General features: G+C 42.5%; 1 protein-coding gene across 3 annotated transcripts in view; it reads right to left on the bottom strand.

Moving 5' to 3' along the window:
• Nucleotides 1-27,870, bottom strand: part of RGS22 (regulator of G protein signaling 22) — a 154,638-nt gene that overhangs the window by 9,450 nt on the left and 117,318 nt on the right. For 2 of the 3 annotated variants that reach the window (XM_075316243.1, XM_075316245.1), the window contains exons 16-24: nt 27,552-27,644; nt 19,585-19,751; nt 13,922-14,084; nt 13,487-13,645; nt 10,730-10,798; nt 8,263-8,424; nt 7,580-7,759; nt 6,235-6,393; nt 2,693-2,818 (exon numbers count right to left, since the gene is read on the bottom strand). In XM_075316243.1, coding sequence (XP_075172358.1) covers nt 2,693-2,818; nt 6,235-6,393; nt 7,580-7,759; nt 8,263-8,424; nt 10,730-10,798; nt 13,487-13,645; nt 13,922-14,084; nt 19,585-19,751; nt 27,552-27,644 — 1,278 coding nt within the window. The remainder of the gene's footprint in view (nt 1-2,692; nt 2,819-6,234; nt 6,394-7,579; nt 7,760-8,262; nt 8,425-10,729; nt 10,799-13,486; nt 13,646-13,921; nt 14,085-19,584; nt 19,752-27,551; nt 27,645-27,870) is intronic. The other variant, XM_075316244.1, reaches the window with a different exon arrangement.

Below are 27,870 nucleotides of genomic sequence, written 5' to 3'. Positions count from 1 at the left end.
TTAAGCTGCTTAAGGGGGTTAGACCAGTTTTGGAAGTTATCTAGAAACAATAGGATTCGTGATAATTTCTTGATTGGGTGACAGTTTGTCTGCTGGGACCCCACCGATTCTGAGAATGGCCCATCCAAATAGAGGTCCCAACAGTCAGACCACCAGTGAGGTTCCAGTGATCAGAGCTCCCATGATCATTAAGGCCGCTTTCACACTGCGCTGTGATCTCCATCCAGTGGTCCCATCAGGGCTTCCCTCCGAACCCCCCCGCAAAACGGGTTTCGATCGCATGCACCGACAGGACCACTGACTATAAGAGTGCGTGCCCACTATCAGTGTTTGCTGCGTTTTGGACGCAGCAAGCTTCAACTACATCTAAAATGCAGGGAGAACAAAGCAAGGAGACCACAGCGCACTGAATCCTGATCGTGGGTACAAGCAGCTGTGGTCTCCTGCATTTTCCTGCAGAGGAGACTCGCGGCAACGCAGGCCAGGACTCCCTGCGTCCAAGACGCAGTAAGTCCTGATTGTGGGCTCATACCCTAATAGTGCAGACAAAGTCACCGTGGGCTCTGTCTTGAACCATTTTCGGGCGTATACGCTTTCTGGAGGCAGACACCCACACATAGTAGATTGCATTTGGGTGTCCACCTGCAGAAAGCGTATACGCCCAAAAATGGTGCATGACAGAGCACACGGTGACTCCGTCTGCACCATTATAGTCAAAGGCCCCATCGGCGCATGCGTCCGAAACCCATTTTCCGAGGGGTTCGGATGGAAGCCCTGAAAGGAACATTGAACGGAGGTCAGAACGAGATGTGAAAGGAGCCTAAATTATCCCCATAGATAAAGGATAACATCCAAACTTGGTACAACCCCTTTAAGTCAGGAGTGCTTTCATGAAGCGGCACAGTGGCTCATTGGGTCTTGCAGCACTGGGGTCCTGAATTCAAATCCCACCAACAACATCTCCTAGGAGTTTGTATGTTCTACCTGTCTTTGCGTGGGTTTCCTCTAGGTACTCGGGTTTCCTCCCACACTCCAAAAACATACTGATAGCAAATTTAGATTGTGAGCCCCAATGGAGACAGTGTTGCTGATGTATGTAAAGAATTAGTGGCTTTATACTGTATAAGTGAATAAATATTATATGATTATTATTATTATTATTATTATTAATAATAATTCTGGCTTACATAGTGTGGTCCTGAGTGGGATACCTCCTCTATTACACTACACAGTATAAGACTACTAACACTTAAAGGGAATCTGCTAGCAAGCTTTTGCTATGTAATCTGACAGCAACATGATGTAGGGACAGACCCCCCAATTCCAACAATGTATCACTTAGTTTACAGGGTCCAGCAGTTATGATCTAGCAGCGCTCAGAATACTAAGGCTAAGTTCACATTTCCGTTGTTTTCTATCAGTCACATGCGTCGCTTGACGCATGTGACTGATGCGCTGTTCAACGCTGTACAACGGATGACAAAGAACAGAATTCTTTGTCGGATTCCGTTGTGTGCGGGGGGCGGAGTTCGGGGGGGGGGGAAGCCGAGCGGGGCTGTGGCACTGAGGACGTCAGTGCCGCAGGGACTGCAGGACAGGTGAGTGTGAGTGTGTGTGTATACACATGCTTAATGCGGGAGGGGGCGGAGCCGAGCGGGGGGCGGGGCCAGGCGCTGAGGATGTCAGTGGCAGTGCTGCGGTCTGCATGGCTGGGGACAAGTGAGTGTATCTGTGAGTGAGTGTGTGCGCGCATGTATGTATGTATGTGTGTATGTGTGTGCACATGCGGAGTGCGGGAGGGGGCGGAGCCGAGCGGGGGGCGGGGCCAGACGAGGGTGTCAATGGCAGTGCTTGTCTGCATGGCTGGGGACAGGTGTGTGTGTGTGTGTACACACACATGTGCGGAGTGCGGGAGGGGGCGGGGCCGAGCTGGGAAGTGTCGGCCTCCCTGCACGCGTAACCAGACTAAATATCGGGTAGCAAAGCACCCGATATTTACCTTGGTTACCCGATATTTACCTTGGTTACGGGCCTACACCGCTTAGCGCTGGCTCCTTGCACCGTAACCAGGGTAAATATCGGGTAACCAACCAAAACTGGTGACGTGTGCAGGGAGCCAGAGAGCATGCGCAGCGAAATCCGACGGATCTCGCTGCTCAAAAAACGTTACATGCTGCGTTCCTCCCGCCCGGCGGTCAGTCGTTCCACGACTGATCAGTCGGGCGGAGGGTGCAACGCAGCATCATCAGTCACAATCCGCTGCTCATACAAGTCTATGGGAGCAACGGAATCCGCTAAACGGATTCCGTTGTTTACAAGAGCAGCGGATTGTGACTGATACATTTTAGCGGAAATGTGAACTTAGCCTAAACTGTATATAACTCCACCCAAGCCACTAATTGACAACTTTCTGTGTACTTTGTGACAGAAAGCTGCTAATCAGAGCTAGGGGTGTGGTTTGACTAGGAGGCACAAGGTCAGTTGTCCTGTAATGATAGTCTCCTGCAGATAAAACACTGATTGCACTGACACAATAAAGCCTAGTAAGTAACACATCGCTGGAATCAGGCTCTTTTCCCCTACATTATGATGCCTTCAAAGTACATAGCATAAACCTACTGACAGATTTCCTTTAACTAACCACAAGATATTACTGAAGACAATGATATAATATATAATGATATCTACTCACATGTTTGCTACGTTCAAAAGTGTTGTGGCCAGAAAATGTTTCGTCGCTGTAAGCGCTATCATTGTCATCATACAAGTCTGAATAGGTGCCCTTTCTCTTCGAGCCGTCATGTTCATGTAGCTGCTGCTGTAAACGTAAAACATAACTGAGATCAGATGAAAACAGTAAAGGTGGCTTTACACGCTACAATATCGCTAAAGCGATCTCGGGGTCACGGAATTTGTGACGCACATCCGGCCGCGTTAGCGATGTCGTTGTGTGTGACACCTATTAAAGATTTTGAATCGTTGCAAAAACGTTAAAAAAATCGCTAATCGGTGACATGACCTCCTCTTCCCAATTATCGTTGCTGCTGCAGTAACGATGTTGTTTGTCGCTCCTGCGGCAGCACACATCGCTACGTGTGACACCGCAGGATTGAGGAACCTCACCTTACCTGCGTCCCGCCAGCAATGAGGAAGGAAGAAGGTGGGCGGGATGTTCATCCCGCTCATCTCCGCCCCTCCGCTTTGATTGGGCGGCCGCTTAGTGACGTCGCTGTGACCCTGAACGAACCGCCCCCTTAGAAAGGAGGGATTGTTTGCCGGTCAGAGCGACGTCACAGAGTAGGTATGTGTGTGTGACGCTGCCGTAGCGATAATGTTCACTACGGTAGTGATCACCACATATCGGCCGTACGATGGGGGCGGGTGCTATCGCGCTCAACATCGCTAGCATCGGCTAGCGATGTCGCAGCGTGTAAAGCGGCCTTAACAGACAGAAAAGTGTCTATATATCCCATAAGCTATCGGAAGCCAAAGAAACATAGGGACGACTCTTCCGTTTTTTTGTTTGTTTGTTTTGTTACTTTCAATTGTGTGTTAAGGAGGACTGAGCATTCATTAAAGTAAAACTTTGTTATTTCTTTTGTTATTGCAACAGTCAGAACACGCACCGATCACTAAAAGGTAAAGTGAGCAACTTATCTAGTCAGAAAGGTACAAGATAAAAGAGGTATTTATTAGGAAGAAAGTAAAATATACTCAAAGAGATGGGATGAAGTGAAGATTTCCAAAAGCCAAAAAACGAAAAAATTTAACATTCTTAATTTAGCGGGAACCATAAATCTGATAAAATCCTGAACATTTCATACATGTAGAACGTTCTTTTATTTCTTTTAAATGATACATAAAGTGTTACAGGAAGGAAATGAGAAGAGTTTTGCATTATTCTTCACGATCTCCAGAACTGAATACTGGGCTACTGAGAATTTGTGGGGAGATCTCAAGAAAGTAAAGCAAGAAATCCAAATGTCTTCTGCAGAGGCAAAGTCAAATAATAAGACTGGCTCCAATAAAAGTTTGGGAGCTGGGATTTCTGCTTAAGAAAGTGTCACTAAGTGCTGACTGACAAATTGCTCTGGACTTTGCATGGCATTATTAATGTTTTGGTTTTTTTTTTACTTCAGTCTCTAAACAGATACTTAAGAGTTGCACAGTGTACTGTGTAGTGTTTATTTAGTGCACTATTAAATTTAATAAATTCGATTCAAGGATTCCTCCATTGTCCCATACGGTCAACTGGCAGCTGTCTCACCCGACTCACCCAGACACAGGAGTGCTGATTCTGCCGATCACTCCTGTGTTCCCTATGAGACAGCCAATGCCTATCACGGGGTATAAAATGACTAAATAGGGACACCTATAGTGGCCCTCAGCTGGGGTCCCTGCGCTGTCCCTTATCTCAGAGGTAGGCTTGAAGGTAGCCAGGTCTGAGCCCCATGCGTGACCGTGAATCCTGTCCAAGGCCTGATCTTACCCCCCACTTCCACCCTAAGGGCGGGCTGCTGGACACACCTTAACAAACCCCACAAATAACACGAACAGGGGAAAAAAACAAAACTCGTACACACTCTACACAAACACAAAGGGGAGACAATACAAGAACAGGAGGGAACAAAATATAAAGAAGGAATGAAATGCACAACAGGAAAACTTCCACAACACTCAGACAGCAAACTACAGGTCACCAAGAATTGGTTCACCACAAAGACCAGAATCACAGGAGCATAAGTTGAAGCTGTTATCGGCAGAAAACAAACAGACTCGCTAGCCTGACATAGAGAGGAGATCGCAGAATAGAAATTAACAACCTGAGTCTCCAATAGCCCCACACCACTCCACAGGAATTAACTCCTGCAGGACTGCAAAGCAGTGGAAAAGACTCAGCCGACGCCCGGCTGAGGCTGAGCAACTAGTAGACATCAGGTTGCCTGCCGGACTCCGCAATGTGAACAAAGTCCAGCGCCACCATGGCACCCTGCGAGTATGAATCTGAACACCACATGACACTGCCAGACCACATGGATTGTCAATCCAAAACTGAACATGCCCGATCCATATCTTTGCTAACAATTATTGGTCTAAAGTGTTGAAGGCCCCTCATATACATTAGAATTATAGCCAACCCTGTCTATATTAGCAGGTTCAACAAATGTTAGTCTAATCTGTATGCGGCCTCAAATGGGTATTCTCAAGTGGCCTCGAGCAGCATACAACTCTGCTAACTCCTAACTTCTGGTTTCGAACAGAGTGGGCACATCACCTTGAGTGACAGCTCTAGTGAATACTAGAACTGTAGTATTAGTAGAACTATAAAGCTCAGTATAAGTTCTGTTATAACTCTTTTACAGTAGCTATCAGCAGTTTGTTCTGAGTCTCCACTATTGTCACTGTATTTACACATGAAACATGAAACTACTGCGCACTCTTGGGCAGGGTCTGAAGGTTAACCTTCATGGAAACCAACTGTACACTATAAAAGATAAAAGCAATCACCTGTACACTATAAAAGATAAAAGCTCTCATTGCCGGAGAAAGCAAACACATAGAAAAAGCAAGTCAATGGTAAACTTGCTTAATTTCATGCTAACTACTGAAAGCAATTGAAGAACTTTATAATACCCTTTTAATTTAATCTGTACCTAATCTCCTTAAAAGTTAATATAGACAAGTCTTCGATTGCTCATATAATGAGAGATTCTAGTTGTATTAATCATCCACAGTACTATAAAGTATTCCACATGTTCATTCCAGATCAACAAGAAGTTCACATAAATCAATTATAAGACAGAAAAGCAAAGAAGAGGCTAAAGTTCTGATTCATAGACATAAAAAAATAACAATAATTCTCTGAAGGTAAAAGTCAGTCTAGAAAATTCCAGTGATTTAGTATCATAAGGGTATGTTAACACATGACAAAAACTGCAATTTTTTTGCCCTAATTCGACAATGAAAAATTTGCACCAATGTGGATGAAAGTATAACAAATCTCATCCACATGCATGAAAAGTGACCCATGGTAGAAATTTTAAAATACGCAGTGTGTCAATTTCTATTGCAGATTTTCCCTATTTCAATTTAAAAGGATTAAACCTGTCACAAATCCGCAGGCAGATGTATGATAGATTTTTTTCAGAAAGTGTGGTTTTCTCCAAAGGACGTGGCTCTTTCCAGGCATCGCTATATTTTGTCATTCTACGTATTAGAAGTAGATTTTCCCACCTTGGCAAGTTTCTCTTGTTCTCTCATCTTCTGCTTCATCTGCTCTGTTTTCTTTGCCTTCTTCCTCTCCAGGTGAGGCACAATCTTCTCATCTGTCAGGCGATTCCGGAATTCACAGAACTCGGGCCAAAACTTGAACAGTATGCTGAAAATTGTCATCTAGATATACAGATAAATTCACAGTTATTATTATCTATTTGTCTTTTGGCCAGTTGCAAAAGGTTGCCAGATTTTAGCCGGCCATATGCAATAGACCACCATCAGTAGAATGTTGGGCCAGCCAATGGCTAATTCTGCCGATCCCCCTACATGAGCACAGTCGGATGAGTTCTCAGCAGGAAGAAGGAGGTAAGCCGCGGTCTGGTCATTACACTCAATCTGCTCTTGGGGAAGGGTTGGGAGCCAGGTGGAAACAGACAGAAAAGGGCCCCTATGCATGAACAATATATGGGCCCTTTGCAGCCCAAGAGCTCATCAAAATTCACAATTCTACCTGCTTTGGGGGCAGAAATGGACCCCCCAAGCTTCTGGACCCATGTGTGGCTACACAGGCTGCATCAATGATGTGTCAGTCTCTGGGGAGCTTGCAATGGCAGTCTTGTCTTAGTCATTGAGGCCAATGACATCTGATACATTATCCTCCTGAGACAAATGGTATTCAGCACTTTCTGGTCTGATGGGTGTTACTGGTCTGTACTCAGCGCCTCCTCATTCCTCACAATCACCATCCTCCTACCATGATTGACATGGCTGCTATCTCCTAGCTCATCTACAGTCTGTTCTACTCACATGCTGGCACTGTAGAGAACATGAGCTGCTCTGATACAGCAAGCTATATGGATAATGTAGGTGCTGTCAGTCAGGAAGGCCAGCGATTGCGGAGAGATAGGAGGCGGCGAGCACCGACTAGAGGTGGGATTGGACCGATTAGCATATGGTGCGGAAGGATAAGAAAAAGTATTTTCTTAGATATGTGGGTGAGCTGGGCACATATGAATGGGTTGGTGGAGTGCTTTTCAAGAAGACTTAAAAGTGTTGGATTAAGTTTATTTAGAGAAAACCTGGTAGCAAATTCCCTTTAAAGGATGAATTAAACCCCTTTTGTGGGCTTACTATGGTATTTAGGGTAAATAAACCCCCCGTCTTATCACCCCTCTACCGGTAGAAGCCAAGTGTGTCAGTGAACGACTGGGAATTGTGAGTACTCATCATTAAAAGTCAGATTTAACACATAAGACTCCCCCTGATTAGCTGGCGCCAGGGATGCCACAATATGAGGTTGGTGTATATATGGGACAGCAACTGTAACTCATGTTTTCTAATGTATTCATCTGCTTCCGCTGACCTCTGCTTCCCGAAAGACATATGGGCCAAGATCCCGACGTCGCTCTATAATTTTTTCGGCTTGCTCTGGAGGAATGTCTATCTGCAGAGCTGGAGGGATGGAGGAGTTGATGAAACAGTTGATGATAGCTGTGATCTTGTTCTGAATTGTAGACTCATCGCAGTGCGAGTGGCACAATTCCTAAAGGATGCGTAACAGAAAAAAAGATGTATAATGTAAAGAGGAGCAATTTGTAGTAGCCGGTCTTCACCTTTGTACTCGGAATCCTTGGCGCCTCTTGCACTTACAAGGTCCTGCAACATCACGATATTGTGGGGTGGCACATGCCACAACGAGACTGAGCGATGCTGAGCCAAGGAGCCAAGAATGCCCGGTGCAAATATGATAAACATCTAATTGCTCATTTTAAACCCACTAATCAGTTACAAATATTGCTGCAATACACTGACCAAAATACTGCCTATAAGAAAATTGAGAACAATGAATGAGTTATATCTAGGCTTTTCGTTACTTGAGACAAAAAATTAGCTAGCAGATTGGAATCTAAATACACTGGCTAAGGCAAAGTGGCTTGTCGGTGCTTCCCTTGGTTCCCTGCACCCAGAGTATATGCCCCACCAACCCACCTCTAAGATCCTTCTTGGGTTATGTCTATGATAATAAAACAATTGGTTCCCTCTTACCTTATACTTCTGCACCTCTTGCCAGAAGAGCAGTCCATTTTCAAGAAAATCCCCCTTTAACGATACAAACCGCTGAAATTGGCTGGCCGTAACCAAATTCAGTAATGCTTTGCGAAAAGCTATGATTTCTTTGGAGGAAGTAATCCATTTGCTGTCCAATTGCTGAAGAGAAAAATCCAAATTACTAATCTCCTATATATAGCTATCATAAATAGGAAAGACTGAGTAGTCTCTTATACATAGCTGTCACAAATAGAAAAAAATGAATAATCTATACAAAGCAGTCACAAATAGAAGGCAATGAGTAATCTTTTGTATTACAGCTGTCACAGATAGAAGAAAATATGTAATTTCCTATATATACAGTTAAAACCAGAAATTTACATACACTATCTAAAGAAACACAAAGAAATCAAAAGAAATCAGCCAAGATATCAGGAAGAGACTTGTGGAGTTGCACAAGTCTCGTTCATCCTTGGATGCAATTTCCAGATACCTAAAGGTGCCTCATTCATCTGTACAAAAAATGATATACAAGTACATTCAAGATGGGAATATCCAGCCATCATATCGCTCAGGAAGGAGACGGGTTCTGTGTACCAGAGATGAACCTGCTTTGGTCAGTCATGTGCATATCAATCAAAGAACAAAAGCAAAAAACCTTGTGAAAATGCTGGCGGAAGCTGGTAAGATTGTGAAAAAGAGTACTGTACCAAAATTGGGTGAAAGTCCACTTTCCCAGGAAGAAGCCATTACTCAAAAAGAAAGATAAAAAAAGCCAGTTTAATGTTTGCAAATGCACACAGGAACAAAGACCTTAATTTTTGGAGACATGTCCTATGGTCTAATGAAACTAAAATTTTACTGTTTGGCCATAATGATCATTGTTACGTTTGGAGGAAAAAGAGAGAAGCTTTGAAGCTTAAGAACACCATCCCAACTGTGAAACACGTGGTGGCAGCATCATGTTTTGGGGTTTGCTGCAGGAGGCACTGGTGCACTTCACAAAATAGATATCATCATGACGAAAGAAGAGTTTGTGGCAATACTGAAGCAACATCTCAAGACATCAGAGAGGAACTTAAAGCTTGGGCGGAAATGGGTCTTCCAAATGGACAGTGGCCCAAAGCATACTGCCAAACTGGTTACAAAGTGGCTTAAGGATAATAAAGTCAATGTTTTGGAGCGGCCATCACAAAGCCCCGATCTCAATCCTATTGAAAATTTATGGGCAAAGATGAAAAGGCCGGAACGAGCAAGGCGACCTACGAACATGGCTCAGGTACACCTGTTCTGACAGGAGGAATGGGCCCAAATTCCTACCAACTATTGTGAGAAGCTTCTGGAAGGAGATCCAAAACATTTGTCCCAAGTCATACAGTTTAAGGGCAATGGTACCAAATACTAATGAAATGTATGTAAACTTTTGACTGCAGAAAGTAATAAAAATGCCTTAAATCATTCTCTCATTATTCTGGCATTTGGTAAATATAAATAATTTTGGCTCCTAATTGACTTAAAATGGGAAAGGTTTATTCTGATTTCATGTCAGAAAGTGAGAAAAACCTGCAGATGTGTCTTTTTAGATATGTAAACTTCTGGCTTCAACTGTAGCTGTCACAGATATTAGAAAATCAGTAATCTATACAAAGTTGTCACAAACAGAATACAATGAGTAATCTTTTATACATAGCTGTCATAGATAGAAGAAAATGAGTAATCTTTCAAAAATAAAAATACAATATAACAAATTGTATAGATAAAATAAAATGTAAATATAAATATATATATATATATATATATATATATATATACACTTATACACAGTAGAAAAACACAAGAAAAGTAAACATTCCAGCTCACCAATCTGTAGATCTAGATGTCATTTGGGCCAGTGCACGGTAACTGTGGTTGGCTTCCACAGGTATAGCTATCATTGAAGGGGGGAAGGGGTAGAAACAAATCCAGCACTGATGTCCATAAAAAATTATTTTTCTTTATTTCAAATTCATCATAAAAATTAGAATGGATCAATCCTTCCAAAAGCCCTGATTACGCCTTACGCGTTTCAGAGAAAATACTCCTTAATCATAGGCAAATGTCACAAAATAATTTTTTCTGGACATCAGTGCTGGATTTGTTTCTACCCCTTCCTCCCTTCAATGATATATATATACAGTATATATATATCTCAAGATCATCAGACAGAAGTTGACCCATTTTGGACATGTGATGAGAGGAAATTTATGAGAAAGGGAAATGCTATTCGGAATGGTCATTAGTAAAAGGAAACGGAAAAGTGAAGGTCCATTGGCTTCACACCATCATGAAGGACACAGGAATGAACATCAAGCAATTGAAAGAAGCTGTGGAAAACAGGGAAGCATAGCAAGCAAGTATGTCCTACAGAGTATCCAAGGGGCCAGACGCAACTGAATGGAGAGGGCCAGAAATCAAGTATATTTACCTTCCACACTCCCAATTTCTTCTTATTTGTTTGGAATAGGACATCTTCCACCACATCTTTCATCTGTGACTGAAGGAAAAACACATAAAGCAAGTAAATATTTACAGTTTAACCTGTTAAAGCCCCCATACACACTAGACTAATAGCGAGCGGCCGAACCCGCCAATATCAATGGGTTCTGCCGAAAAAACAAATGTTACGGGACAGTGGAAATTAACCTTTGGTTAATAGACATGCATGTATATATTTGTATGATATAACCCCTGTCTACAGCCTGTATTTCAGGTTTGTGTTAAAGGGCTTGTCTCAAGCTAATAAATGGGTAAAATTGCAAAGTGCATGTAAAAACAATTACTTCTTATTAAAAATATGCACCATTCTCAAGAACAAAGGGATTTGTAATGTTATAGTTTACTGCTTATTGCCTAAATTACCGGTACCTGGTATAGCTCCAGTGGTCTCGGAGGCAAAGAGTGCAGCACTTCTGAGCTCAATGTTATGGAGCATGAAAGCGCTTATCTGATGCAGGCTGGATTGCTGGAGTATTAACCTCAAAATATTCCATAAACATGATATGATAAATAATTGATTTTTATTGATTAAAAACTATACACACACATTTTTAAAAACAAAAACATAGACCAGACAGATGAGGGAAAGGGCATAGATGTATATTAAAGGATGGCTTTAAAAAATAACAATGGTACAATATCTCTTCAATTAATCAGCAAGGGATGCTATTCATAAATAATATTAACCACTCATGTAGAAGGTTAGATAATAAAGCAGAAGCTGTTGGTGAGGGCTGGCTACTACCTTTTGGATATGGCTTGAACAATTTTTGGTTATCTCTGCACTGGTTTAATTGCTGCTATTCTTTCACTACCTCATGATCTGTATATGCTGCTGTATGCTTTTGCACCTAGCACTTTAATGTATGCCGTATATAATTTATCTTTATTATGAAGTGATGGTGCGGTTTGATTTATTATCTAATTAATTATTTACAGCTTATCAGCTGCTAAACATAATGAATAAGCACTTATAACTTGACCACTGGCTTAATTGATCTCTGCACTGGTCTATTTGCTGCTATTTCCTGTACTACCTCATGATCTGTTTATGCTGCTATATTTTTCTCTGCACCTTGCACTTTATCGTATACCATATATATTTGACTTGCATTATGAAGTGTTGGTGCGGCTTCTGCTTTATTATCTAACCTTCTACAGTACATGAGTGGTTAATATTATTTATGAATAGCATCCCTTGCTGATTAATTGAAGAGATATTGGACCATTGTTACTTTTTAATGCCATCCTTTTTATATATATATATATATATATATATATATATATATATACATATATATATATATATATACTCTTTCCCTCATCTGTCTGGTCTATGCTTTTGTTTTTAAAAATGTGTGTGTATAGTTTTTAATCAATAAAAATCAATTATTTATCATATCATGTTTATGGAATATTTTGAGGTTAATGTTCGGTTTGTATCCCTGAGCTCAACTTTTGTATAAGTGATTTTTGGGATGAATATCTTCCTGACTATAGTCATTGGATTGCTGGAGTAGCATTGCACTCCTCCGATGCTGCATGAGAGAGCGTGTACTTTGGGCCAGTGGCTCAACCATGCCTCTGGTCCAAACTTTCAGTCATCCCAGGCGCACTACATCCTGTCAAGCAGAAGCCTGGGAGGCAGGGTAGTGATGCAGTACTGAAGATAGAAGTTGAGAAAAACTTCTGGGGGGTAAGATATTGGTAAAAGCCTTTTTAGGATGAATTGACCTAAATGTACTGTAGGCTCTTACTGAATACCTACCATGGCTAGAAGCAAAAAACTATAAGGTTGTATGGGGTGTAATATGGCAGTAGGTATGTATCATGGAGGTGGTGTAAACGTGGATGTCCGCTCTGGTATTTATAGTGCCACAAGGCTTATTGGGGCATTCCAGGGACAGGTTTTACGGATAGCTGGAGAGACGGATAGGTCTGGATATCCACATACCTTTATCCATGGGTGTGTCCTTTGTGTCAAAATGAAGACTAATTGTTTGGTCAATGTGGGGAGGTTGAGTTGTCTCCAGGAAGGAATCCTCAGAGAGAGGGGAATAGCTTGTCCTGACCGGGAGCATGTGCAGAGGTTGTGACGCCTCTGGAAGGAATCCTCTGAAAGAGAGGGTTCGCTTCTTCTGACCGGGGTTTAGTGTATGGAGGTTTGTGATATCTCCGGAAGGAACCTCTGGAGAGGGGTGTGTATACTGACCGGGATCAGTAAGTGGAGGCTGAGATCACTCCACTGAGATACTTCTGAGTAGAAGTGTATGCAAACCTGTGAGGGCATACTTCAGATTAAACAGACTGAAAACTGTGTGATGTTTTGTAAGCTGAAGGAAGGCAACTGTGATTTCATTGAAGAGCAGTTTTTGTGCGTTTTAATAAACCGGTTGGACTCTATTAAATTAAAGCGTCCCTGTGTGCTACCTCAAACAGCAGGCTGAGTGAGTAAGCACATAACGGGAAAAAATATGGGTGAAGGAGTGTGTGTTTCCCAATTTTTCTATTTGTCTCTTTTCCTTTTTAATGTGGTTAGGTTTTAAAATGTTTAGTCTACTGTATATATGAGCATCAGTAGGAGTAAAAAAAAAACCAAACCACTAAGCCACTTTTCCTAATTAATCTTAAAAGGTTGACTAATAAATTCATGTCTCAATAACAAAGAATAGAATTCAGATCTTACTTTAAGTTTCCTGCGTTCTGTAAATTCTTCAGTTGCTAGAAACATAGGTAGCCATTTCCGCTCTATCCTCATACGGACATATTTCTGTATCTCGGTGATGACGACTAATGGCAGACGATCATGTAGAAGCTTTCCCCAGCCTCCTGCCATCATCATGACCTGTGAAATAAGACATGCATTTCTTAATTTATTGGTGCCAGGGCCAAGTTTTATACTCATTTTACACATTTTTCTCATTTCGTCTGCTCCATGTAAAAACATTAAAAATTTTCTTGTCAATCATCTTGTTCCTAGTCAATAGGAAGAGCAGCTCCAAAGCACAAACTTCTGCTCTAACAAATAAAACACTGTGCAATATTACACCGAAAATTATAATTAGTATTTGACAAGAGGAAAGTCTGAATTATTTTTATTTTTTTTTGCCCCATGTCTCACCTGCTCCTGCTGATCACTTGTAGCCGGACTGTTAGGTCCAAAGAAATATTTTTTATTTAAATATTTGTCCTTTATATCCTTAGATGCTTCTAGCCTCTCCTCCTTATTTTTGTGCGAACCTCTTCTGAGATGCTCAAGATCCAACCAGCATCTGAGATCCATGCTACAAAGTAACAAAGTATTGTGAATAGACTGACCATGAACCATGTGAAAAGAGCAGAGAAAACACTGTAACGACTTGTATGCAAGAAAATGGAAAACAAAAAACTGTTATGTAGGACTGAAAGACAACACAAATATGTGATAAAGGCGTACAAACAAAATGAAATTTTAATTCTATAAAAGAACTTACGACCATCTCTCTATATTAGATCTAATGTTATCTACCGTAATCTGATATGCAAGGCCAATAGCTGTTGAAAAGAATAATTTTAATAGGTGAATATTGTATACGCAATCACCTTTAAATGAGACCTGTCACTTGCTCAAAAATGCAGAATCTTAGACAGGTCCCTGAGTTCCCCTGATTCTGCAGCTCTTTTCCGTTTTGTGCTCCGTCGCTCTATTGCAGAGATATTCACATTTGTTTTTATTTTTCTGAAGCACAATATGTGAAATCTCTGCTTGCTCAAAATATTGAATTCAATATCCTTTTAAAAAAATCTCTGAATTCCACTGATTGTGAAACTTATTTCTGTTTCGCACTCTGTCATTCCATTGCAGAAATATTCACTTTTTTTGGGAGTGCAATATGTAAAATCTCTGCTTGCTGAAAAAAATTTAATTCAATACCCTGTAAAAAAATCTCTAATGTCACCGGATTCTAAAGGGGGCTTTACACGGTAGCGATATCGCTAGCAATTTCTAGCGATATTGAGCGTGTAAGTACCCGCCCCGTCGCGCATGCGATTGTTTGTGATCGCTGCCGTAGCGAACATTATCGCTACGGCAGCGTCACACGTACTTACCTGGTCGGCGTCGGCGCTGTGACTGCCGAACAATCCCTCCTTCAAGGGGGAGGGACGTTCGGCATCACAGCGACGTCACCACAACATCACTAAGCGGCCAGCCAATCAAAGTGGAGGGGCGGAGATGATCGGGACGTAACATCCCACCCACCTCCTTCCTTCCGCATTGTGGCCGGCGGCAGGTAAAGAGACGTTCCTCGCTCCTGCGGTGTCACACATAGCGATGTGTGCTGCCGCATGAGCGATGAACAACATGGATAAACAACCCTTACCGATTTTTGACTTTGGGACAACCTCTCCATGGTGAACGATTTTCACCATTTTTGAGGTCGCTTAAGGTCGCTGGACAGTGTCACACGCTGCGATATCGTTAATGACGCCGGATGTGCGTCACTAACAACGTGACCCCAACGATAAAACATTAACGATATCGTAGCGTGTAAAGCCACCTTAAGGCTCTCTTTCATTTCATATTATGTCATTCTATTGCTGAGATATTCACATTTGGGGTTTTCTTCTAGCGCAATATGTGAAATCTCTACTTGTAGTCCAACTGGGCATTTCTTCCATCTTCTTTGAGGGTGTGAGCTTCCGCCCCTCTCTTCCTGTCAGAAGCTGCCAATCACAGCTCAGCAGAGACTAAGGATAGGTTCACATGACCGTATTTTCACCATCCCTGAAAAACGCTCCGGTTATGCTAATCAGACTCTGATCAGAGTGGAATCTTTTTTCTTGGAGGTGGACAATTGAAAAAAATGTTTCTCACCTCCATTGTGTCAGTCAGTGAAAATCGAACTGCACTTGGATGTCATCGAAGTCAGGTCCAATTTTTTTTCCCATGGACCCATAGACTTTAAAGGCCAAGTTCTATCTGATTGGAGGCAAATCATGAACGTTGCGATTAAAACGGAAATCATTGAATAACATTGGTCTGACTACGATCCGATTTTTATAGCTCTTAGACCAAAACTGCACGAACCGTAAGATTGATAGATCACCTGTTGAGTTTTGGTGCAGCAAATAGGTGGGGGGTTGCAAGGAGGCAAAATCATTTTTAAAAAGTTACTTTTTAACTTCTTCCTAAGTTTTAATAACCTGATAAGTTGCAGTCCCAGATCACCGCCTGGTGATTAATGATTTCCCTTAAAATGGCAGCATGTGTCTTATGGTGGTGTCACACACAGCGACGACGACAACGACATCGCTGCTAAGTCGCCATCAGACCCCTACTGCGAGATCGCTGCTCGCTTTTGAATATTCCAGGTCATTTTTTGATCGCTGCTATCCCGCTACGCCACATGCATCCTTGTGTTTGACACCGCAGTAGAAACGGTCGCAACGACTTTGAAGGCAGTGACGTAGGACTGAAGGCAGGACAAGGGCGTGTTTTTGCGGTGTATTTTACATTGCCCCCCACGACTCCGATTGGTGGTCATAATAGCGTTCCAATTGGGTAACTTGCCGAAGGCGTTACAGTGATTTCATTCTTTAAGTTCCATTCTTTGTTCCACGTAGTAGAGTCTCTGTCTGGTGTCGCTAGTGTGTCGTTCTTTTTTGTGTATTCCTTTGTTTGGCACGGTCACCCAATCAGGTGCCGCTGTAGTGATCACCAATCGGAACACAGGGGCATGAAAAAGGCAACGCAAAGGCGCTGTAGCGATCACCAATCGGAACAGAGGGGCGTGAAAAGAGGCAACGCAAAACATGTCTAGGGGTAAACACCACGCCTCTATCAAGGTCTGAGTCGTCGCACAGCGACGCGTGTGACACGTCCTAACGACCGTCGAGGTCGCTATGATCGCTGCTCCGTCGCTGCTTAAAATTACATGTTTGACAGCCTACTAGCGATCATGTAAGGTAGCTGTTAGTCACAGGAAATGGTGACGTAACAGCGACTTCGTTGTCGTTTTATGTGAACCCAGCATTAATACTGCTCTAATTATAGTAATGAGATGTCTCCCATGGCTGTGACTGCGGTACATTGTGCTTTGGTGTCGGATCCATCAGTAAGACAGTTTGTCCTATTACTCCATGAGAAATGTTACATATTAGCACCAAAGAGTGGAAAATGCAGATCAGATATCTTCCGCCAAAGAATCCAACTTAACATTGTACTCGTTTCCAGCCCTATCCTATGTCGGCTGTGCGGACCCTACACGGGGTTAATGTAGCACACGGCTGCCAATTAACATCCTGGCACTGACTCCATTACTCGGGCCTAGGGGCAGATGTTTTTATTCTGTACGACAATGATAAAATGGGTTTTGGGGAATTAGCAGGCTTGTTATTAATTCTTATTGAGCAATGTAATGTCCCGTTACATGTTTCAGCAATTCTAATTTTCTGGGCACTTTAGTATGACAAGCTTCATGTTATAACACACACAAAAAATGTAAGAATGATTTATGGGTCTCGGTAAACTGGCAAAGCTGCAAAGAAAATAAATGTCTATTACAAAAGAAATACATTGGAATAATGTCCATTGCCGGTCTCTTGTGAAGGTAGAAAGTAAGGTCAAAACATACGTAAGTAAATAATAATGTATCACAGATAAGAGCATCAATAACTGCAGTTACATATATGAGATCTGGGGTTCATAACAATAAAGGTTTCTCAATACAAGACATAAAGGATTATTCTCATTTTCTTAGATGGGTATATTAGAAGATTTCTTGTACAAACAAGCAATTTTGCAATACATTGTTTATTAAAGTTTTTTTTAGTATTTTATTGCTTGCTGCTCATTGTCCAGAGGATTGGCCACCACTGTCTAGGAGTGGTGGCAGAATATGTATACACAGTGCTTACAAGCTCGTTCCTACTGATCTTGTAAGCACTGCTTTGAGGCTGTTAGATGCTGCTTCTGCCAGCATTGTCTAGGAGTGGTGGCTGAATATACACAGTGCTTACAAGCTCATTCCTACTGATCTTGTAAGCACTGCTTTGAGGCTGTTAGATGCTGCTCCTGCCAGCATTGTCTAGGACTGGTGGTTGAATATACGCAGTGCTTATAAGCTCAATGCTAATGATCTGGTAAGCTCTGCTTTGGGGCTGTTAGATACTGCTCCTGCCAGCATTTTCTAGGAGTGGTGGCTGAATATACGCAGTGCTTACAAGCTCAATCCTACTGATCTTGTAAGCACTGCTTTGAGGCTGTTAGATGCTGCTCCTGCCAGCATTGTCTAGGACTGGTGGTTGAATATATGCAGTGCCTACAAGCTCGGTCCTACAGAGCTTGTAAGCACTGCTTTGAGGCTGTTAGATGCTGCTCCTGCCAGCATGAGCCCTGTAGCGTTTCCATTGCTGGTTTTTGCCAAAGTTGCTTGTGATTACAAAAACGTGATAAATACGCGTGCGTTTTTACTGCGTTTTGGCCGCGTTTTAGCGCTTTTTACCTGCGTTTCCATTGCTTAAAGTCAGATGCGTTTTGATTACAAAGACACCACTAAATAAAGTTTTAACATACAAACACTATGAAAAAAGGGGGGAAAAAAGAAAATAAATATAATGTTTGAAATCTTAACGAAATTAGTTAAATTTAATATAATTATAGCGGTTTTATACTAATTATGGCTAAATTAACAATAAATTAATATTTTGCAATAATTTAATTGTCGGACTATGTGTGTGTGTAAAGGGACATATCATTCCATTATTTTGATGTCCAAAACGCATATTTTAAGCAGCTAAAAAGCAGGTAAAACACTGGAATTTTGATGTTGCTTGTTATTGGCAACTTCTCATTGAATCAATGTTATCAAAATGCAGCCCAAATGGCAAAAACAATTGACATGCTGCTTCTTTGAACGCTGAGTTTTTACCCAAAATTATGCAAATTAAACGCAGCGTTTTGAACAGCAAAGTGCGCACAAGAAATCCATATTTCTCTTAAACTTTGCTTGGAAATCAAAACGCATGCATTTTGCCATTAAAAATGTGCAGTTAGAAACGCTGCTGAAAAGCATGTAAAAACGCATTGTGGGCACATACCCTTAGGGGTACTTTACACATTGCGACATCGCTACCGATATATCGTCGGGGTCACGTCGTTAGTGACGCACATCCGGCGCCGGTAGCGACATCGCAGCGTGTAAATCCTAGGTGGAACAATGAACGAGCACAGAAGCGTAAATCTCGCTGATCTGTGTAACGTCGTTCATTTCCATAATGTCGATGCGACCGCAGATACGATGTTGTTTGTCACTCCTGCACCTCCACACATCGCTGTGTGTAAACCCGCAGGAGCGGCAAACATCTCCTTACCTGCGTCCTGACGGCAATGCGGAAGGGAGAAGGTGGGCGGCATGTTATGTCCCGCTCATCTCCGCACCTCCGCTACTATTGGCCGGCCGATTAGTGATGTTGCGGTGACGCCGAACGCACCTCCCCCTTGAAGGAGGGATTTTTCGTCAGTCACAGCGACGTCGCCGAGCAGGTATGTGCGTGTGAAGCTACCGTAGCGATAATGTTCGCTACAGCAGCAATCACCACATATCGCATGTACGATGGGGGCGGGTGCTATCGCGCTGGACATCGCTAGCAAGTGCTAGCGATGTTGCAACATGTAAAGTACCCCTTAAGCACCAAGGCCCTGATGCTACTGCTACCATTAAAGTAAAAAATAGTTAAATAATTGTCAAATCAGGGTCAGATCGGTGAATTTCAGACTTCGCTTTTCTAAATTTTAACATTTACCTGGCAAAATGCTCATCCAGAAAGGAGAGGAAGTGCTGCAGCTCCATCCTGTTCCGGAGCAATGTGTCCAGGTTGTAATTTCTGAATTCTTCAGGAACCAGCTCCCACAGATTGGGCTCTTTAGGAACATCAGGAGGCGGCACAAAGATGGACTTCTGGACTTGATCCTGCAAAATGAAGTTCGTTTGTTGCCCTTTGAAAAATAATATATTAAACATTTTTCCAAAATCTACAAAATTATTAGTTTTTTAACTCAGTCAATGTTAGCATATACAAGAGAATGGGGTCTTCTGATTAGAAGTTAATATGGTGAGCTTGATGAAATACACATTTCTGCTCTAGAGGACAACCATGTCCACTGCCACAGAAAACAATGAAGTTTGCCACTGCTCTGCTGATTTTGGAAAAGTGTTTGTTTTTTTTTCCTTTGTGCCAATCCATTCCAAAGTTATGCTCCTGGTAATAAATATGCAGATATTTCTTTTTACCAACTGGGCGGATACCATAGAATGTCTCTGCGAGCGTTTGTGTTTTTCTCCCCTGATGCTGGCCAATTTAAACATGGCCTCGCCCACAGAGGAGTTCTGTGGTATACACTCAGTTGGTTGAAGGGATTATTTGCACCATTATTAATGTGGGGTGGGTGGGCATAACTCTAAAATTGAGGGACACGCAAGAGAAAAAAATCTGTTCCAGAATCAGTGGATTGGAGAAAATATTCATGTTTGCTTTTTAAAAGTCCAGTAAAAGGTTCCTTTTAAATAGTTGCCCTACAATACTTTGTTAACCTTTCTTCCTTTCTTCCAAGACTGGGAGAGTCAAGACTTCATTATTACAAGGAACACGCAAAGTGAGACTGAGCTGCTTCACGACACTTTAATCAATCACATATATTGTATATCACAGGCGCTGACGTAGTGCCCCTGAGACTGGTCGCTACAGGGTATATCATTATATCCTTTCCAGGCAGGAAGAGGTTAACCCGGTAAGTTTACACACACCTGACATAGCTCATTTAAAAAGTCAGGAAGTGACTCAGCCAGTTCCTAGCAGGCCCAGGCACTGGAGGAACTTCAGGTCACTATAACAATGATCTGGATCCTTGCAAGTGTGGGGGGGCAGGAGTAAGAGTAAGTTACAAAGCAGACAGGAAGTCAAGTCAGAAACCTGGGAGGAGGAGGGACTAGTCAATGGAGTGGATGGAAGAAGGACATCTTGTCAGATAGTGAAAAGTCAGACAGACAGTCGGAAGTTGACGTGCTGACGGAAAGTGCACAGTGACATACTGAGTAAGAAGGAGTATGGCTGCCAGGGAAAGTACGGTGCAAGTACTCACTGGACCGAGCACCGACGGGGTACAGAGCCCTAGTTCAGGAAGACGCTTCAGGCTCACCTAATAACAATCTGCCCAGTGAGGGTACCATCAAAGACTTTACCAACGTTAGTGTCCGGGGCAAAGCAGCAGAGAGGGTACCTGGATATGGGGACAGAGGTTCGATGCAAGATAGGTTCAAGCTGCCTGCTGTACGGGCCAGGACGGAGACAACAGAAAGGGACCTCAAAACGCTGCAGGCCAGTCACAGCAACCCCAAGAAACCACTGGCCCAGTGATGAGTACTCTAAGGCCCCGTGGGGCGCTACACTGACTATATACCTTCTATAGGGCCCTTAGTCAATCCCATTCCACTTGAGAACCTGTCCAAGATTCCCCTTTCCAAATGAACAGCAGTGTTATAAAAAAAACATGGGGGAGGATAATTGGCTTCAGGATGGGTTCAGAAGGTTTTATAAAAAAAAATCACAGATGTGACTGCCTCTGTGTGCTCATCCACATATCTGACGTGTGCAGGAGCTCCCTACTATTTACCTGTACTAGTCTGGTGCAGAATACAGAGCAGATGAGGGTATTCCATGATTTTTCCATTGACCATTGGTCCATGTGAAAAATCATTGGAGTACAAAGGGCAGCCATTAATTATTGGTTCTGTGTACTGTTCATTAAGCACATGAACAACAATCCGAAAACATGGTCCACTTGAACCTGGCCCTAGGGTAACAGAGAAATGTTGAAGTTGGAAAATCAGACACCCCAGTCAAATGTCCTAGAGGTAAAACCCGGCACTATAACGGGGAATCCACTTTGATTTAGAACTGCTACAAAGTTTGGTTTTCTCAAAGTTTGCTGCTTCAGTTTTACTAGATTGATATTGTAATACAATAGAGATGGTTAATAAATGCACAAAGTGATGTACATGTTATGTTCTGCCATTAGGGGGTTGTTAAAGTTAATGAAGCAGCCCAGCTTTCCATATGTGGCATACAGACCACATTGTAGAATCACATGACCGAGTCTCTGGGTTTAGCAGGGAAGGAAATGGGAGGAGACATTTTGTCTGTGTGTGGGTTGATCTGAAGAAGCTGAGGGAGAATGGAAGAGAGCAGCCATAGCTCCTATATGTGTGTATATATATATATATATATATATATATATATATATATATATATATATATATATATATATATATATATATATATATATATATAATATATAAAGCTGAGTGTATGTATGTATGTGTGTATGTATGTGTGCATGCATGTGTGTATATCCGCTAAAGGAATCCGCACCGTCGCATTTACAATCACGAAATTTTGCACAGACACTCCATGTGACCCAGGGAACGTCAGACTATGTTTTGACGGGAAAGTTTAACCCCCCGCTTTACAGTTACTCGCCAAAAAACATGCCTCCATTAAAGTAAATGGAGCCTGGAACTACTGGGTTTTAATAGCAGCTGTGATTGGTTGCTATAGGAACAAAGGACAGTCACAGTATAAGAAGCTTATGTGTGAGGTAATATGATGTCGGTGGAGAGACGGATAGAGAGAGACAGACAGACAGACAGAGAGAGAGAGAGAGACAGAGATAGAGACAGGCAGGGAGAGACAGACAGAGAGAGAGACAGACGGGGAAATAGAGAGACAGAGACAGATGGGAAAAGAGACAGTCGGGAAAAGAGACAGATGAGGAAAGAGACAGAGGGGGAAAGAGAGACGGGGAAAGAGACAGAAGGGGAAAGAGACAGAAGGAGAAAGAGAGAGACAGACGGGGAAAGACAGAGACAGAGACAAACGGGGAAGGAGACAGACAGAGATAGACAGAGACAGATGGGGAAAGAGACAGATGGGGAAAGAGACAGACGGGGAAAGAGACAGACGGGGAAAGAGACAGATGGGGAAAGAGATAGACGAGGAAAGACAAAGACAGACGGGGAAAAACAGAAACAGACTGGGTAAGACAGAGACAAACGGGGAAAGAGACAGACAGAGACAAACGGGGAAGGAGACAGACAGAGAGACAGAGACAGAGGGGGAAAGAGACAGACGGGGAAAGCGAGAGACGGGGAAAGAGAGAGACGGGGAAAGAGAGAGACGGGGAAAGAGAGAGACGGGGAAAGAGAGAGGGAGACAGACAGGTAAAGAGAGAGACAGAGACAGACAGATGGGGAAAGAGACAGACGGGGAAAGAGACAGATGGGCAAAGAGACAGACGGGGAAAGAAACAGATGGGGAAAGAGAGAGACAGACACAGAGAGAGGGAGACAGACGGGGAAAGAGAGCGAGACAGACAGACACAGAGATAGAGACAGATAGACTGATACAGAGACAGACAGAGAGATAGAAACAGACAGACAGAGACATAGACACAGACAGACAAGGAAAGACACAGACAGAGAGACACACAGACAGAGACTGGGAGAGAGAGACAGTGACAGTTACTATCCCGGGCAATGCCTGGGTACTACAGCTAGTATATATATATATATATATATATATATATATATATATATATATATATATATATATATATATATATATATGTATATATATATTATAAAGCTGAATGTGTGTGTGTATGTATGTATGTACCGTATGTATGTCCGGGATTGGCATCTGCATCGTCGCAGCTACAGCCACAAAATTTTGCACACTCACACGTCTGGACCCCGAGAGTGTCATAGGCTATGTTGTGAGGCGAAATTTTAACCCCGCGCATTCCAATTTACCAATGAATTTTGCTCCTATCTACATAATGGGGAAAAAGTGAAACGAAAAAACTTAAAGTGTATCCGCACCGTTGCATTTACAATCACGAAATTTTGCACAGACACCTCATGTGACCCAGGGAATGTCATAGACTATGTTTTGACAGGAAAATTTAACCCCGCGCTTTACAGTTACTCTCCAAAAAACATGCCTCCATTAAAGTAAATGGAGCCTGGAACTACAGGTTATTAGTAGGAGCTGTGATTGGTTGCTATAGGAACAAAAGACATTCATAGTATAAGAAGCTTATATGTGAGGTAAGAAGATGTCGGTGGGGAGACAGATAGAGAGAGACAGACAGAGACAGACAGAGAGACAGACAGGGAAAGAGACAGAGAGATAGATAGATGGTGAAAGAGACAGACAGAGACAGACGGGGAAAGAGACAGAGACAGACCTGGATAGAGACAGACCTGGAAAGAGACAGACCTGGAAAGAGACAGACCTGGAAAGAGACTGACCCGGAAAGAGACTGACGCGGAAAGAGACTGACCCGGAAAGAGACAGATGGGGAAAGAGACAGATGGGGAAAGAGACAGACAGACATGCAGACAGGGACAGAGACAGGCAGACAGGGAAGGAGGAGACAGCCATAGAGACAGACAAAGATAGATGGGGAAAGACACAGACCTTGCTAGAGACAGATGGGGAAAGAGACAGAGAAATAGAGACAGACAAGGAAAGAGACAGACAGAGACAGGCAGACAGGGAAAGAGACAGACAGGAAAAGACAGACAAAGAGACGGGGAGACAGATGGGGAAAGAGACAGACCTGGGAAAGAGACAGACCTAGAAAAAGACAGACCTGGAAAGAGACAGACGGAGCACATTACTTGGCCAATTTAGTTAAATCTGTGTGGAATATCTGTGGTGTTGAAATATATGTTGTGAAATGCTTCTATTAGCTTAGTTTTTGCCTTTTAATAATTACATCTCTATTTGTTTTGTGGTTTTTGTGTGCAGAATACATTTTTGTTAATACAGTCTATTTTGTTAACAACAGTTATTAACCCGGGCGAAGCCGGGTAGTACAGCTAGTATATTATATATATATATATCCAGCTACCAGGGCAAATTGCAGAAGTCCTGAAAAATAAGGGACAGCACTGTAAATTTTGAGTGTTGGGATAAATTTTATGCATTTGTCAACAAAAGTTTGAAAAGTTATGAAATGCACTGTACTTCAGTAACCAAAGAAACATCTGACTAAAAGCTCTAAAAACAATGAAGCAGCAAACTTTGTGAAAACCAAAATTTGTGTCAGTCTCAAAACTTTTGGCCAGACATGTCAGACCCTCTTTATATAAGCATTTCTGCACATCTGTTCAGTAATAGTTGATTATGAATAGCAGAACTATATCAAGCCGCACAATCCATCACTCTGATTTATATTGTATGTGTTATATTCATGGGGAGGTCTTGGCAGTCAGCGCTACAGACAACAAGATACAGTTACAGATTATATTCTCTATTCCTGACATTTTTAATGCCCGAGTGGGTGTTTCATGGGATTTCGAGCATTGTTTTTACTAAATGTATTTATAAAACCGAAGCTGCCATAAAGAGGAGATGATAAATGAGGTTGTTCCGTTTTGCTGATTAATTTCTATACTTGAAGTATGAGATCTGATTGTATTAGAAAGGATTATAGGTTTGGACATGGCAGCACACTCGCTGCCGTAATTCCCGGCACATTATGTTTGTCATTTACTCCTGACATCTGCCCAAAGAACCTGGGACATTACATTAATGATGTGTCTTGGATTCCTTGCAACATCAATTGTATCAAAAGTGTAAAATGATGTTTGTTTCTTCACATATTTACTCACAGGCTGAAAAATAACAAACTGGACTGCAAAGGAACATAGTGTATGGCTGTCTGGCTCCGACATAACAGTTTTTACACAGCTGGCAGCACTCATGCACTCCCCCCACCATGCATGACTGTAGGCAAATAACACTTGTCTTTGTGTTCCTCACCTGGTTACCGCCATACACGCTTGACACCTTCTGAACAAAATAAGTTTATATTAGTCTCATCAGACAACAGGACATAGTTCCAGTCTGCTTGTCTTCAGCAAACTGTTTACATGCTTTCTTGCGCATTGTGTTTATACAAGGTATCCTTCTGGGATAACAGCCATGCAGACCAATTTGATGTAGTTTGCAGCTTATGGTCTGAGCACTGACAGGCAGATACCTCCCACGCCTGTAACCTCTGCAGGAATCCTGGCAGCAGTTATCTGTCTGTTTTGAAAAGACAATCTCTGGATATGACGCTGAGCACGTGCACTCAACTTCTTTGATCGACCATGGTGAGGCCTGTTCTGAGTGGAACCTGTCTTGTTAAACTGCTGCATGGTCTTGGCCACCGTGCTGTAGCTCTCAGTATCAGGGCACTGACAATTTTCTTATAGCCTAGGTAATTTTTATGTAGAGCAACAATTCATTTTTTCAGATCCACAGAGAATCCTTTGCCATGAGGAGCCATGTTGAACTTCCAGTGACCAGTATGAGAGTGTGTGAGCAATAACATAAAATTTAACACACCTGCTCCCCATTCACACCTGAGACCTTGTAACACTAATAGGTCACATGACACCGGGAAGGGAAAATGGCTAATTGGGCACAAGTTGGTCATTTCACTTAGGGGTGTACTCCGCACTCTGCCAGAGAGAGTCAGTGTATGCGTATGACTTTGGGCGGGGTGTGCGACACTTACTGCTTTCTTCCTGTTGGTGACCATCATCCCACAGCCGATCCCCATCGTAGATGCAGTAGACAAAGCGTGAAACTGGAGTACTCTTGGCAAACCAAAACTTGAACAGTTTATTCTTTCCACACTATGACAGACATGGCCTTACTCTTAACGGTATCTTTGGGGTACTCTCACTAGACCTATTCCCGCTATCTTGGAACTAGTCCGCAAGCTGCCAGGCACCTGTGTCTCCATTCCCTCACGCTTCTTACCGCTGTTCGCTTCTGAGCCCCGATGACTGTCTAGTCTCACTTATTCCCTGAGCTTGCCGGGATGATCCGTAGGCTCCAGACCTTTAAGAGGTTACCCCAAGGTTCCTTGACTGGCTCCTAACATCGTACCACATCTTTACTCTTCGCACCCTTCTGCAGAAATCCCTCTCACTAGGCCCGTTTCTCTAACCAACCCTCTGGCCATCTGTTACTCCTCCCCTATCTTATCTAACACCTCCCCTATCTTGCCCGAGCGGTAGGTGGTGCCGGCCACCACGCAATCCAGACTCTGTTTCATTGGGGCCCACACTTCACTCACAGCAGAAGTAATTTTATCAAATACATTAACAGCATACTCAGTACATCACCTTTCCAACACAGACAATTAGCATAAAATAGTAAGGGAGCCCTCGATCACCTCCTACACATGCACCAATTGTAAGCTATGTGCAAGTGCAAAAATAATGCAGCATGCGTCAGTCTGGTCCCATTTATGGATCAAATTACAGCATGTAAATAGTGGGTAAACGAGCACAAGGAGCCACTCACATACTCAGTTAGCCCTTGCCCTTATAGGTACATTGGTATAAGTATACAAATTTTAGTCTTTGATAATAAAAAAATGTGTTGTTCTCCTTTTTTACATTATTTTCACACTCTTCTGCAGCAACTTGGGCATTTCCAAAGAAAAGGTGAATAACCTCATAACGTTTTGCTTAAAGCACAAAACATTGTGCCAAAATTCAATTGTGCCAAACTCATATTTTGAGACCAAATATCAGAACTAGTTTTTGCATTCTTTAAGTCGTTACTAGTTTTTCATATTTTACCTTCTACATGTAAAAACTTGGAGAACATTGCTTCAAACTAATGCGGTAAAGCTATTATCTTACCTCATCTTTCTTGGACGCCTTCTCCTGTTGCAGAGCTTGCAGCTTTCGATAGTTAGCTGACTCCAGCTGTCGTGATTCTTCAACCAGCTCTACCTAATAAAAGGAATAAAACAAAGCAATGAAGAAATGCGGCCGACCTCTCTGCCAGTGCAGGGGATACATTGACAACCGAATGTGAAGACCATCTGTCCATTGTTGTGACACAGAAATCTTGATGTGTTTATAATGATAAATCTGTCATCGCTCTGCTAACAGCAGTTATTTTACTCCGACTATTGTGGGATTTGATGGGGAGCAGCTGACTGTACAGAATAGTAAT

Source organism: Anomaloglossus baeobatrachus, chromosome 6, assembly GCF_048569485.1.
Source record: "Anomaloglossus baeobatrachus isolate aAnoBae1 chromosome 6, aAnoBae1.hap1, whole genome shotgun sequence".
Lineage (NCBI taxonomy): Eukaryota > Metazoa > Chordata > Amphibia > Anura > Aromobatidae > Anomaloglossus > Anomaloglossus baeobatrachus.
The sequence above is the reverse complement of the archived record's forward strand: the minus strand, read 5'-3'. Positions and strand labels throughout refer to the sequence as shown.